This window comes from Strix aluco, chromosome 25 (genome assembly GCF_031877795.1).
Source record: "Strix aluco isolate bStrAlu1 chromosome 25, bStrAlu1.hap1, whole genome shotgun sequence".
Classification (NCBI taxonomy): domain Eukaryota; kingdom Metazoa; phylum Chordata; class Aves; order Strigiformes; family Strigidae; genus Strix; species Strix aluco.
Genome location: NC_133955.1, coordinates 6,100,036 through 6,114,406, shown reverse-complemented (window position 1 = coordinate 6,114,406; position 14,371 = coordinate 6,100,036). Strand labels below are relative to the sequence as shown.

The 14,371-nt window shown below is 43.2% G+C and overlaps 1 protein-coding gene across 2 annotated transcripts in view; it reads left to right on the top strand.

Moving 5' to 3' along the window:
• Positions 1 to 14,371, top strand: part of DSTYK (dual serine/threonine and tyrosine protein kinase) — a 28,522-nt gene that overhangs the window by 3,369 nt on the left and 10,782 nt on the right. For both annotated transcript variants that reach the window (XM_074850016.1, XM_074850015.1), the window contains exons 2-3: positions 4,090 to 4,475; positions 11,444 to 12,107. In XM_074850016.1, coding sequence (XP_074706117.1) covers positions 4,090 to 4,475; positions 11,444 to 12,107 — 1,050 coding nt within the window. The remainder of the gene's footprint in view (positions 1 to 4,089; positions 4,476 to 11,443; positions 12,108 to 14,371) is intronic.

Here is a 14,371-nt window from a genome sequence, read left to right as displayed (position 1 = left end):
TGGGGGAAAGCCCTGGGCTTGGTGACCTAATGACTCCATACATAAATGTATTTTGTAGGGGGTGAATGTATTCACCAGAGGGTTTAGAAGAGTTTTCATCCTGATGCTATATTGACCGAGGGGATATATCGTGGTTAAAATGTGACTGCTCTGCCTATATTGCTGTGATCTTCAAAAGGTTAGGCCTCCTATTGTGCTGCTAGGTATGTCAGCCTAAGAAGATGGGTTTTAAGACTAGATAATGTGTGGAGAGGTGGTGGGGAGGGTACTTGTGAAATAACTCCTCAAACAGATGGGAGGAGGCACTTGCTAACAAGCTTCAAGTTAAGCAGAAGGTGAAGCTTGGTTCTGCAGACCATGGGAGCGTTGTAACAGCTGCTCCCGTAGGAACTGCTTATGTTGGTATATTGATTTAGTCGCACATTTCTCCTGCAATTAACGCCACCGTGCTGATAGATGTGTGGTGGGATGGAACTAAAACTTGATTTATATAACTGAGTCTGTCAATCATAAGTCTCGTAGTGGTCAAAGCATGCTGCAAGTCATCGCCAGCACCACAGAAATGTAAGGATTTCTATAAAAGGTACCAATATTTGCAATAAGAAGTATGAGGGTCTGGCCTTATTTAGGTACTGTTGTCCACATCTATTATTTGAAAATAGAATAGAAAGACACATAAGACCAGCAGTGCAGTTGGCCTTCCTTGAAAAGGGGATGAGTAAACGTTCAGGGCTTCTACAGATTCCATAAATTCAACCTAAGATTCTTCTGCTGAGTGTTCAACTGAATTTTGAGATGAGTCTTGGTGAGAGATGTTCTTGTTCTTGGACAGGCCTCCTTTCATCCAGAGGAGCTTAACAGGATGCACGCGCTTAAGGACTCCCCCTGCAGCCATTTTTTTTTGAAGTGTTTTATCACATGTCTCCAAATGTTACAGTATTTGGACACAGTGTGTAGCACCAGCTAAAATCTTTGGCAAAAGCCCTGTCACAAACAGGACCTGCTCACGTGGATATGGGAGTATTGCTGCATCTCTTCGGTACGCAAGTTCTAAATCTACTTTTTGTTAGGTGCCACAGGAGGTCATATTGCTCCCAACTTGAATTCTTCATGTTCAGATTAGTGGCATCACCTATTAAGTACCGTGTGAGTGTTTTTACCCTGTGTCTTATGTGCAGAAGTAGTAATATACTTTCTGCAGTGCAGAATATGTGCAGTAGCTCCATCGATGTGTAACTTGCTCAGGTTTGAGACCTTGAGGTCACAAAGACATCCAGCGATAGGTATGTGCAGGGTGGAACCCACTGCCACGACTTGGGTGCCTTGATTGTGCACTGGGTTAGTTGTGATACGGCTGAATCTTGCTTGTGATGCTGGTTCCAGGTTTGTACTTCCCATACTTGGGATATTGCAGTGTGACATAATGTGAAATGTAATGGCTTCGTTACTGATACCGCTTGTAGTAAATTATTGAATAAATGCTGATCACAGGGAGGTTGTGTGCGTGAAAAGATGGAGGGTGTTTTAAAGATGTAGTATTTATATATCTGTTCCGTGCTTCAATAATTTCAGCTAAGCTGCTGTATTTCAATCATTTTGTGCTGGCATAAGTACCTGTAAATAGAGAGGCCGCCCAGAATGAGGAGAGGGTGCAATCTGCTGTTTCTTTTCCTTTCAAAAGCCTGTGCAGAGAAGGATTCACGGCCTGTACAATGCCTTCTGAATTGCGTGTTTCATGCTTGGTAGCTGAAGAGCGAGCCTGAATTCCAGTGGAAGTTTCAATAGATGTAACCAGATCAAAGAAATTCTTTATCTTGTAGATGAAGGCTTAAATGTGCTATTTGTGGGTTTTTGCTGATTTTTATCTTTTGTGAGCTGCTAGCCAGATTCTGCCCTTCAGTCACTTGATGTAGCCACTCTGCTATGGTTGTGGATCTTGAAAGGCTTGTTTAAGAAACAGTTACGAAAAGTCACACTTCAAGAAGTGATGCCTCCTTTAACCTTTTCCAAACTGTTGGTTTATGGGCATCGGTATCCAGGGCTGTGTGGGGCAGAGGTGCGGGAGAGGGGCTTGCTGAGGCACAGAGAGGGTTTTCCCTTAGTGTTGTGTGGGATGGAAGGACTCCTCTGATGGAGAGAACTCCTCCAGCAGTTCTATTTCCAGCCTGCAGATTTGAAGGAAAGGTAAATCTTAGTCAAGATGTTAAAGAAGCCTTAAACTGGGTCTAAGATGCAAGCAACTACACGTGGTGCTGCTCCCGATTTGAGTGATTGTAATTAAAATAGAGGGATGGAATGCTGTCAGAGTGAGGACTAGAATAGCTGTTGTATGTTATCTTTAATTTGGTTACTAGTGTTGAGGAATATCTTGGTGTATGGGAGTATCTTGTTTTCTTGGGGCTTGAGATGCTGAAACAATTTTGGATGCCAGAACATGACTCACTGAAAGAATTTTAATAGCCCTGGTGAAAGAGGACCTTCCCCCACAAAATCCCTGCTGGTGCTTCTCTGCCGTATTGTATTTGAGTCTATCTTTAAACTGTCATTGTTGTCAGTTTGTCTGATATTGGGGCAATCGTACTGGTTTGTAGCTTTCAGATTCGGCAGTTCTTTTGGGGACTGGTGTCTCCATTTGCCATTTTGTTTGTCATCTGCCTTCCGATCTGGGAACATGGGCTAACTCTCTGGCTGTGGTGCAACCCTAGCTGTTTTGTACTCGTGGGGATTGCGCTCAAGTGCAGCAGACGAGGAATTTGTTTGTATCCATTTTTTTGTACTACCAGAATTATTCTGTTGCTATGCGTAAGGTAACGCAAAGCTTCTTAGACTTCAGCTTAGATGACCAAGTGTGGGAAAAGCCGTATTTAGGACTTGTAAAAGAATACAGAAGCTAAATTCAGTACTGAGATGAAATTAATGTAGTAAGGCAAGGAGTTGCAGCATCATGGACTAAGAATTCAAAGGGCCTGGTTAGTGGGATGGTACAACTGATGCTTCAGATGGAAGATGCGTAAGGTGAGTGATTACGGGGAGTTCTGCTACTCTGAAGAAGATACAGATATTGAGTAATTTCCTTTTGCAGCTTAAATGCTGTTCTTAAAATTAATGAGAGTATCTGGCAAACTGTGCCTATTTAATTCAACTACGTGAGTTAGGAAAGATGCGTACTGTTAGTGCAATCAAAGGAGTGAAGCCATTTCTTATTGTGTTTTAGACTGCACTAGGAACCTTCTGGCTGCCAGCAAAGTGTCTTCCCTTGGGCTCATCTCTACCCAGGCTGGTGGAAGCGTGACAGTTTCTTTAGATGCTGCGACTGTATTTCCGCCATTAGGGAATTGCTGACAGTCTATTAGTTCTGCTACCATGTCTCAGCAAACTTGGTCTTGTCATCTGCTTCATGTAGAGAAGCAATTTTGCAAGAATGCCTTTCCTTGAGGCTAGAAAGGAGGTTTTGCTGCTTTAATGTCAATGATTCTAGACTTCGGTCAACAAACTTGTGCAGTAGTACTCTAGGGATTTGGTAGATGCAAAGTATTTGACATTTTTAAGTGTGTGGGTGGAACTGTCACCAATTCATAGTTGATTGAATTTATTTCTGATATGTGGCAGGAATGTTCTGTACAGCCAAGCTGTCAAAGCTTGGGAGGAGTTAGCCTTAGCAACCCATTGGGCCTCCCTGAACCCTGGAGCAAGGTGGAACACTGTGCCAGCCCAAGACAAAATTAGCCCTTCGGTTGTTTCAACCTTGACAACTGTTTCCTCTTGACTTTTAGGGCCTACCATTAGTCTTCCACTAACCTGCTGGAGAGAGCTCTGTGTAAACACTTTACAGTGAAAGAGGTGGGGAGAACAGTAAAAATTGTCTTAATGGCTTTGAGAATCAACCTACTGTGGACCTCTGTGTTGGTGCAGTAGAAATGCTGAATTGCTGACACTAGTTTCCGGATACATAAGCAAATTCTTGGTGCTATGTGGGCTTCTTGGCAGGCTTGGGGCAGCAATGTCTGAACTTTTGCGTTCAGCTGGCTTAGAGATAGGAGACTGATTGTTCAGCCAACCTGTTCTAATGCAATTTGTCCTCAATTTTAGGGCAGAATTTCATTTCCTTCCCTCTCCATGAGGAAGAGCATCTCCAGCGGACTGTGAGCTGGCACCCTTGCCTTCTGATTCTTGGCCAGAACTGTAATGCCAAATGCCAGTTACTCAACATACTGCTGGGTGAGAAGCTGCTCCCTACCACCAAAATCAGCAATGAGGAGAATTGTAAGAGGCGACGGATCCGATTCACGCATGGGACACAAACACGGATTAGCCTGGCGCTGCCTGAGCAGTACGAACTGGTCCATATGATGGCAGCCCACCGAGGGCACTGGGACACGATACCAGAGGAGGACTTAGAAATTCATGGGGACAGCGAAGATCCTGCTCACCGGATAGCGGAGCTGGAGGTCATGCTGCCATACTCACTGCTGAAGGTAACTACCATCCTCCATCGTCATAGTGAACTTAAGATGTAACATTGATAGTCCCTAATAAAGCTGATGCTGTAAACTCTCAAGCACAGGAATTTTTTTTAATTGAAGAAGCTGGAAATCTGGTGTGAGGATTTTAATTGGGCATCACTGTCTATGCTTGTGTGCTTTTATTACAGTGTTGACTCTTGGCATTATCTTTCCTCTGTAGTGTTCCCATCCATCTCAGAAGCCAAGTTTACTCAGTGTCTTCTAAAATTTTACTCCAGTTTCAAGGTCATTCAGAGTTAGCTTTGCTGTTTGATAGTAGCTTGAAACTGTCGTACGAGGAGATGTAGTTTTTATCTCAGTCCTGAAGAGCCTGTTGTCAGAAAAAAAACTTCTTAATTCCAACATCTGATAAAATGACTTGACTTTGAGAGGGTGGCGTTTTACATTTCTGTGGTGTCAATGAAAATTGGAGGTGTTAAGAACAAGAAGGCGGGAGTCTGTTCTCAGTGCTGTTTCTGACGTTGTTAGTATCTTGCTTTGTGACTTTCCATTTACTGTCCATAAAATGTGTTCCTGTCCTGTGAGTCTTGCAGTTTGGTGTTTAGCAAATATCTTTAAAGGTGAGGGTTGTATTTTGTAGCTTTTTATAGCTTCCATAAGTATTCATTGCATTTCATATCCCACATCGAGCCTTTATTGCAGTATAATTCTTCTGGAGCACTGTTTGGCAGTCGAATATCTGGAATAGATAATCAATTCTTAAATTACTTAAGTGCAAAGAATATGATTTGTTGTCACATGAGTGAGAGCATGAACTTCATAGTTGAACAATAAAATAGCAAGGTAATTTTTTTTTTTCTGGACATATGAATCAAATAGGCAGAAAATGAAGACCCAGTCTATCTTCATCAGTTTGAAATACATTTCATAAAGCCAGTCTGTAGCTAAATTTAAGCCTCTCCTAACGAGATCGGCTGAGTCAATGCTGTGTTGGCCGGTGTTTATGGCTTCCAGTAGGCACTGGAAGAACAGAAGTGCCATGTTTGTGTCTGCTGCATGCGAGGCATCCACTACTTGCCCAGGGCACGCCAGATCAGCTGCTGGTGCTGCAAAGTAAATGCCTGTTCTGGATCTTCTGCTTGTAAAATCCTGCCTTGCTGTGCATAAAAGAGTATTTAGCTTTACATTTATTTTACTTGGTTACATTTTTATATGGGCCAGTTTAGACACTGCAGTTTACAACCCTCTTTCAGATTTCTCGTGTGAGTGACAAAGATCTCTCTGTCTGGCTTTGGTTATATTTAGGACACTTAGATGAAAACAGCTACTCAGATTAATTTGAAAAGGGTAATTTAAAAAGCTCTTCCAATAGAAGGAGAGGGAGGGTGAATCACAGCTAGCTTCAGATTGATTCAAAGGATTCCTTACAGAATTCAAGGAGCTAAAGGAAGAATGAATTTTTTTTAAGGCTGATAGGAGAACATAATGCATTTTAGCAGGTAATTGGGCTAGGGATAGCTTCCTGTTAAATTAGAGGAGTCTGACCTCCTGTCGAGAGACCTGTGGTTTTTTCCACCCTTCTAGCTAATGTGTGTTCTCCAGCTCTGCTCAGCATACACCAGGACAACAAAGTTTAAGTGTCTGCTAGTCATGGACACTACTTCTCTAACTAGCGGAATATATATCTGGAGCAATTAATGGACGAGTTTTTCTGGACACTGTCCAAAATTGCATGTCTGCAGAACAACTCGGAAGGAACTTCTGCTTTTTCTTGTGAAACAAAACTAGGAGTCTAATAACAACTAAATGCTTGATAACGTGATATTCAGTACAGATCTTAAGGATTTAGGTTTGCTCGGGAACCAAATAATTTGCAGGAGCTCAGCACCTTTTGGGCAGAAGGGAAGGGAAATCAATCTGAATTTTACTGCACTGGTTACCTAGAATCCCTGTATTTTTGTCTGTTTTTCTCCCAAGAACAGAGTGCTTACAAGTAGGACTGTGTTTCATGATAACCTTACGTTCTAAATATTCAAACACCTTACTAGTGTTTGAAGAAACATTTGTGGGTCCTTATTGTGGATTTGAACAGTTGTAGGAGGTGAGAATTTCTTTTGTGGATTTCTGTTTGAAATCACATTTGTTCCCCATAGTGAGACTCCTCTACCAGTAGGCTGCCATCAAAGGAGCTGGCAGTGACTTCAGGACCTGGGGAATGCTGTGCAGCTTTCCAGGCCTAAGCATCTCTTAGCAAGAGACTTAATTGCACTGGCTGGCTTGGGCACCTAGATTACATGCTGCTGTTTTGTGCAGGCACTTAATGCTGAATCATGCTTCTTGGTGCAGATACTTGTTTACTAAATCCAAACTCATTAACTATTCCTCCAGTAAAGAAAGGCTGAGTTATGTGTAAGTTAACAGCATCCAAATATTACCTACACTACTTTTTTACTTGGAGATAAATTCAATACAAGTGTAGAATATACAACTTATCAATACTGAACTGTCAATGGAGCATCCTGAGTTTTTTGTCTTTAGTCTGATACCCAGGATGGGACCATGCTTGCTTTTCTGTGTTGCTGAAGGATGTCTTAATCAAAACTTGTTTCACAGAAAAGAGGGTGAGGAGGAGGGAGCCAAAAATTTCATTTGCATGGGTCGGCTGCTGTGAGAACACTACCTTGTGCTAATAGGTATGTGAACTTAGTTATTTTTAAAAGTAAAATATCAGGGAAGGAAAAAGTTTGGCAGAGCTGCTCTATTCCTTGGGGATCACTGTGCACAGGAATGCATTTAGGTCATGGGGAATAATCCATCTGGCCACACAGATTATTAGATTTATAGTGGGAGTAAACAGTTGGCTCTTTCCCTAAATCTTATCAGTTGTGCCTGGAAGCCGAAATGAACTTCTCTGAAGTATTGGGTTTCCTCTGGATGGTACAGCTGAATGGGAGGAGGGTAACAGGGCTGAAAGCTTCCTTTTTCATGCCTTTGTCTTGCTTTGTGCTTCATGCGACTTTGAGTCTCGGGCTGAAAAGTTTAAGGACTTGTAGGGAAAGAAAATTTTCAGCTGCTGTGACAAAGCTGGAAAATGAATGAAGAAATACAAAATGGTTCTATGAACTCTAACAGAACTGAATTAGTGTGGGTTTATAGTTGCATTTCTTCAGGTACTATAGCAGTGATTCAGGCTGTATGAATTAGTAGTTGTTACAAGTAGCAAAGAATGAGGTTAAGTACCTATTGGGTGGTTATTTTAATGTATGTCCTGGGATGAACGTGCCCTGATCTCCTTAAGTGTATATTTAATGTGTTTGGTTGTAGCATTAATACAGAAAACTGAAAAGCTTTCACACTGGCTGAGGCACTCTTCCGTCCACATAGTTTACTTTGGGGTATGCTGAGGTGCTCCTGCTACGTATCAGCATCAAATACCTGAAGTCATCTTCATCTGCCCCTTTACACTGGCATAACTGAGGGTAGAAGATACTGAAAATGCCAGCACCATGAAATTATTCTTCCACCCATGTGAAACCTGTTCTCTATTTTTAGTTTTGCTCGCTTAGTGATACATGTTTTACAGAGGAAGAGTTCACGGTCAGAAAAAGAATGTTGCTTCTCAGACTGTTCTGTGAGCGTGTACACCTCACAGGCTTTCTTGGACTGGCCCTTCTAGCAAAGGTAAAACAAAAGTGGGGCCGGTGCAGTTTAACATCTTTGTTGGTGATGTGGACAGTGGGATCGAGCTCACCCTCTGCGAGTTTGCTGATGACACCAAGCTGTGTGGTGCGGGGGATGCGCTGGAGGGAAGAAGGGATGTGCCATCCAGAGGGACCTGGGCAGGCTGGAGAGGGGAGATGGGCAAACCTCATGGAGTTCAACAAGGCCAAGTGCAAGGTCCTGCCCATGGGTTGGGGCAATCCCAAGCACAAATCCAGGCTGGGTGGGGAGTGGATGGAGAGCAGCCCCAAAGAGAAGAACTTGGGGGTGTTGGTGGGTGGAAAACTGACTGTGAGCCAGCAACGTGCGCTGGCAGACAAAGCCACCCGTGTGCTGGGCTGCACCCAGAGCAGTGTGGGCAGCAGGGCGAGGGGGGGATTCTCCCCCTCTGCTCCACTCTCCTGAGACCCCCCCGCAGTGCTGGGTCCAGCTCTGGGGTCACCAACATCAGAAGGACACGGACCTGCTCAAGTGGGGCCAGAGGAGGCCACGAAGATGCTCGGGGGGCTGGAGCACCCCCCTGTGAGGACAGGCTGAGAGAGTTGGGGGGGTTCAGCTGGAGAAGAGAAGGCTCTGGGGAGACCTTAGAGCGGCCTCCCAGGACTGAAAGGGGCTACAGGAAAGGGGGGAGGGACTCTTGATCAGGGGTGTAGGGATAGGATGAGGGGTAACAGGTTTAAACTGACAGAGGGGAGATTTAGATCAGATCTAAGGAAGAAATTCTTCCCTGTGAGGGTGGTGAGGCCCTGGCACAGGTTGCCCAGAGAAGCTGTGGCTGCCCCCTCCCTGGAAGGGTTCAAGGCCAGGTTGGACGGGGCTTTGGGCAACCTGGGCTAGTGGAAGGTGCCCCTGCCTGTGCAGGGGGGTGGAACTAGATGATCTTTAAGGTCCCTTCCAACCCAAACCATCCTGTGATTTTGTGAAATTCCCTGATGAAGTGGGGTTGAGAGTCATTGCACAAAATCAAAGCAATTATGTTCTGTAAAGGACAGCAATGTTTGCTGGAGACCAGAGGTGTAGTTCAGTTTTCTTACTTGGGATTCTCTCCAGAGTTACTGAACTTCTGACTCAGATCCCCATAGAAACAGAATAAACTGACAAGATTTCAGAAAAAAGGGGGAATGTGTGTAATAAAAATTCTGAGTAGAATCTAGGGGTATATACGTATCTCAGATTAATAGGGAGGCAATGAATTTAGCTCACATATATAATAAATGCAGTAACTGTCAGACTCAGTGATTCACAGACTATTCTTGGAAGGCAGAGTATTCAAATTGGCTTAGAAAAAGACTGAGGTGGGCCTTCAGTCATAATCTGCTTGGTAGGAGTTTGGGTACAAATCTGATTGAATTGGGTTAGCTTCTCAGCACCTCGGTTAACTAAGCAAACAGTGATTAAACTGCCCGAAGCCTAGCAAAATAGGACAAGGTCCTCTTGGGATGTAGCAAATAAATGCTTTTTAACTGATTTGGAAATGAGGAATTATCTGTTGGCTTAGTAAAATGGCACACTTCAGTGGTCCCTGAATGCACTTGGTGAGACTCCACTTGTCCTATTGTAGGTCGAGACCTACTTGATCCTTGACTTTAATTTTTGTTCTGGGATATTGGGTGCAGTGGTCATCCTGGTATTGCCAGTCTGAATCCATAGATGAGTACGTAGTGTGTCTGCATGGTATTATCTTTAAACTGTCTTTTTTGTGTTGCTGTTGACAGCACCTCTGCATCACATTTTAAGTGGAAAAGCTGTAACTCTGCGATTTGTGTACCCGATGTTCAGACTGCTGAGAGGCTTTGATATTTTAAAAAGGGCCTTTTAGTTAAGGAAAATAGGAATGAAGTTACTTGACAGCAATTTCATGCTTACAGCTCTGTCAGAAGTGTTCAAGTGTGTTTATAGCGGTGTGACCTTGTGAAAACCAGCTTAAAAATTTTAAGAATCCAGTGTGAGTCATAGGTATTCCCTATATAGGAAGACTTGATCCCTAATGGTATGAAGCTGCATAGACAGTGCTTAAACTTCTGTAGGATATTAAAAAAAAAAAAAGGTGGGCAAGAAATGTTTCTAATGCTCTTTGGAAAAGCCTGAGAGGCCTCTACGGAAACAGGAGGACCAGTTGCTCGTGCTGTGTTCGGTTGTCTGTGTTGGTTTTCTCCCTGTCTCCTAGAGACAGCACTGGCTTCCTCCTTTGTTTACAGTGGCTGGCGTGAGTCACCCGTCCTGGTGAATCTTGCAGCACTGCACATCCCGTTCTGCTCAGCCTCCTGTGCATCGGGCAGGTTTGAGTTAGTGCGTGGCTGAAATTACTTCCTCTTAGTGCTAAGAGCAGTTGGAAGATGTGGTCAAGTCTTTTCTGGTGGAGAAAAATGATTGAAGAATTCTTAATTATTGCCCCGTTATGAGTTGGGAAGATGGCACTTAAATTCTCTCGTCAGTTCAAAGCCTTTGACATTTTCTTGCTGTATTTTAGTAGTGACATATGCAATTCTAATGCTGTTCTTGTATATCTAAAGGTGAATCTCTTCTTCCTCAGATGGGAAGGAAGCAGGTTTCAGAACTGGCCCTTTAGGGGTAGTAATAAGTGATGTCAGCAGGGACATATGACCAAAGCAGTGAAACTCTGTGCAGTAAGAATATAAGTAAATAAAATAAATCTCTTAGCTTTTGGTTGGGTTTGAAGAAAGTCATAACGAAGCTTGTCACAACCATCTGTTCTTCCTTGTCTGTCCTTTGGCTGTGAGCTCTTTGGAACTGGTTATTGTGCTGCCTTCGTCTTGGCAGTAGTGGCTAGTGTAGTGCTTTCTACTGTTGGAAGCTGACCTGAAAACTGAGCATGGATATCGCCTCAAAGAGCTGCAGATCTGGTGAACATCAGTGGAAGAGGTGGTTGCAAAATGGGGCAGCTGTAAGCTAAAGAATGACAGCTATTCTACGATAGCATTTACCTGGGATACTTGTTCTAAGTTTTGTTCTGAATGAGGCTAAAACTCAAAGGCACTGGGTACAAAATAAAGAGTTTTGGAATCAGTGGGTGCTAATCCATGTCTGGCCACGTCCCTGCGAGAGGGCTGACATCAACCTTGCTGGCAGGCTGTGTACTAAAGCGTGATGCTCTATGTGAGACTCCTTAACTGTTCTAAAGGGTTGGAATGTTTCTGGGTTTGCCCTTTGTGAATGAATTAGTTTGTTTTTGCATGTATTGGTTTTTAAAAAAAGGATCTGTACAAACCTATTTCTTTTTTTACTTCCTCACTTGCTAGGAAGTGGATGTTGTGGTAGCACCATGTCGTGGATTCCAGTCTGCTGAAGCCACCTTGGGAGAGTACGTGAACCAAGTCTTGCCTGTCGTCATCTTTGCCATCAGCGAGGCTGAACTTTCTTCATCAGATGAGAATGAACTGCGCGAAATCAAAGAGAAATTCTCTTTGCCCATTTTCTTCTTCAAAGTGCCAGAGTCGGGGGTTGACCTGATCTCTCCCAAAAAAACTGATAATGAAAAGTCTTCCCTTTACTGCCAGCTGATGGACTTGGAGTACCTGAGTACCAACCACTGCAGCTGCGGGGTGCCTGGCCCTGATGCCGATGCCCAAAGCATGCTGGTGGAACAGTTTGAGAAGCTCCGGCTTCTAAGCACTTTTTCCAGGCAGGTGCTTCAGAAGCATCTTGTGGAAGCAGCAACCAGTTTAAATGAGGTGCACTGCCGCTGCCTGAACATCTTCATCAATCAGGCTTTCGACATGCAGCGAGACCTGCAAATCACCCCCAAGAGGCTGGAGTATACCCGCAAGAAGGAGAATGAGCTCTATGAGTCTCTGATGAACATTGCCAACCGCAAACAAGAGGAGATGAAGGACATGATCATAGAGACTCTTAGCAACATGAAGGAGGAGCTCTTGGAGGATGCTGCTAATATGGAATTCAAAGGTAACTACTGGCAGGAGAGCAATGGGAACGAAGAGGTTAGGGGCTTTAAAGGATATTTGCTGTCAGCGAAGGGATGGTTGAGTGGCAGTCTAGACAAGGCACTTTGCAAGAAAATTCAGAACTAATACACCAAGGCTTTTTCTATACTATCTCCTGGCTAAAAATCACTGTCCTTAAATGAGAGGCCTGAACACATTAAGTCTTGGTTTCTTATAAATCAGACTTTTTCCCCCAGAGCTTGCTGCACAGTTCTGGGTTCAGGTATTTTATTTCTCTGTTTTAATTCCCTGTTCTGAAGAAGAAAACTCTCCCAGCTTTGCCTTAGTGGATGTGTTGAGACTTGGGAATAAATCTGTCCTAAGAAAAAAAGCTGTTTGAGGTGAAGGCTTGATTTGTACTTTCTGCTTGATTTCTTTGTCTGAGAGAGGTTTGCGTAAGACACTTGGGTATAGAACCTTCTAAAATGAAATCCTTCTGGGTAGGTAAGGTTTTCCTTTCAAAAAAACCAAAATCAACACAACAACAAAATCCTGAGGCCTATGCTTGGCATTTAGTGTGTGTTTTTGGGAAATGTGAGAATTCTCACTACATCTTCTAGTACCAGAATTTTGAAGAACACACAAGCTGGAAGCGTACAGAATGATGTGTAAACTGCGAAGGGTGAGAGGCTATCCAGATCTTGTCTGCAGGAATACGTGGTCTGTCACAAACATCAAAGTGAAGATTTGTAGGTTGATACTCCACAGCTCTCTTTTCCTCTGCTTGCTAAGCAGAGGTTTACTGTAACAGTCATTTCTGTTCCAAGGAAATGCAGTTCACTGGGCTGATGGGGAAAGATTTTTCTATTTAAAATAAAATCAGAAATAACTCTAGGCTATTAGAAGCAAATGGGTTTTGTTAGTTTAGTGCTCTTCCGAGGCATGAGAGAGAGAGGCCAAAACTCTGGATAATTTTTTGTCTTGATTTAACACTCCAGTTTGAAACTGGGAGGAAGTATCTCCTGGGAGGAGGAAAATAGAGGAAAAATAGATTATGTTTAATCCTGCAGGTTAGGGTCTGGATCTTTTTGCTTCTGCAGGTGGGAAATGAATAAGATCTTTCCTGTTTCTTGAAATGTTTGCTTTGTCGTGCCCATACAAAATGTAGTCCTCAAAGAGCTTGGTTTAATTGTAACATAACCTATTTGCATGCTGCCAACCCCCCCAAACTCACTAACAGTATAGTGAGTGTGTTAATTCTACCTGTTTAGGGCTGCTACTGCTCCATTATCAGGGCAGGTATAATTTCTGCATCCTGTCTGTCCTACTCTTTACAGAGGTGGAGCACTAGTGCCTGAGTCCAGGATTCTGTATGTGCAGGAGCATGTTTAGGGGCAGCACAACATAAAACACCTGCAGAAAATATGTGTATATATTTATTTGCACAACAAATATCACTTGGAGTGTAGCATCTTGTTGGCTATCAGTATTTGAAGTAATATCCTAAAAGAAGGAAGGTGTTATTTCAAGGAGCTAATGCCATCTGTCGATCACTGGGTTTGTTTTAAGTAGGCTAGACTGTTGTTGGCCAAAATCCAGAGACAAGGTCTTCAGCTCCTGGTAGTAATGTAGTACTGCTCAGAGTGGTTACAGTGCGTGAGCAGTGATTGCTCACTGTTTGTTTGAAAATACCAAGTGGTAATCAACCTTTTCAAGGTACCAGGAAAAATATTTCACGTAACTGGTGTGGCTGTTATATCACTTTCTTCATAACATTCAACATCCAGCGGTGCTTATGGATTGCAGCGTGGCCTGGAAGAATTTCCTGATCTGTACTTTAGATAGGACAGCTTTGTGCTTCTGCCCTGTAATTTTTGAGATGATAGTTGGCTTGCCATCGCTGTGCCACTGTAAACCTGTAGTAGCTACAGAATGCTTGTATAGAGTCTATCAGGTGTTAGAGTTGAGTATCCTGTGAATTCGAACACCAGTGAATGGAAGCACACATCAGAATATTTCCATCTTGGTCAGAGGTGAGTTTTAGCTTCTCTGAAACTGGAGTAACCAGGTGTCCATTCCTGGAGCTACTGTAATGCTTTAGTGCTTTCTGTCACAGAATAGCAAATTATTCAAGATCTGTAGGACTGGGTTTGGGACCCCATGTAAAACTGGCATTAGACATGCAGACCAGCAAAAATTTAATCCTCTGCAGTAGTTAGTGTATGTGTTCTTCTGTTGTCCATTAATTTTTTTGTATAACTTATGAACTGAAGCCAACAGTGTTTC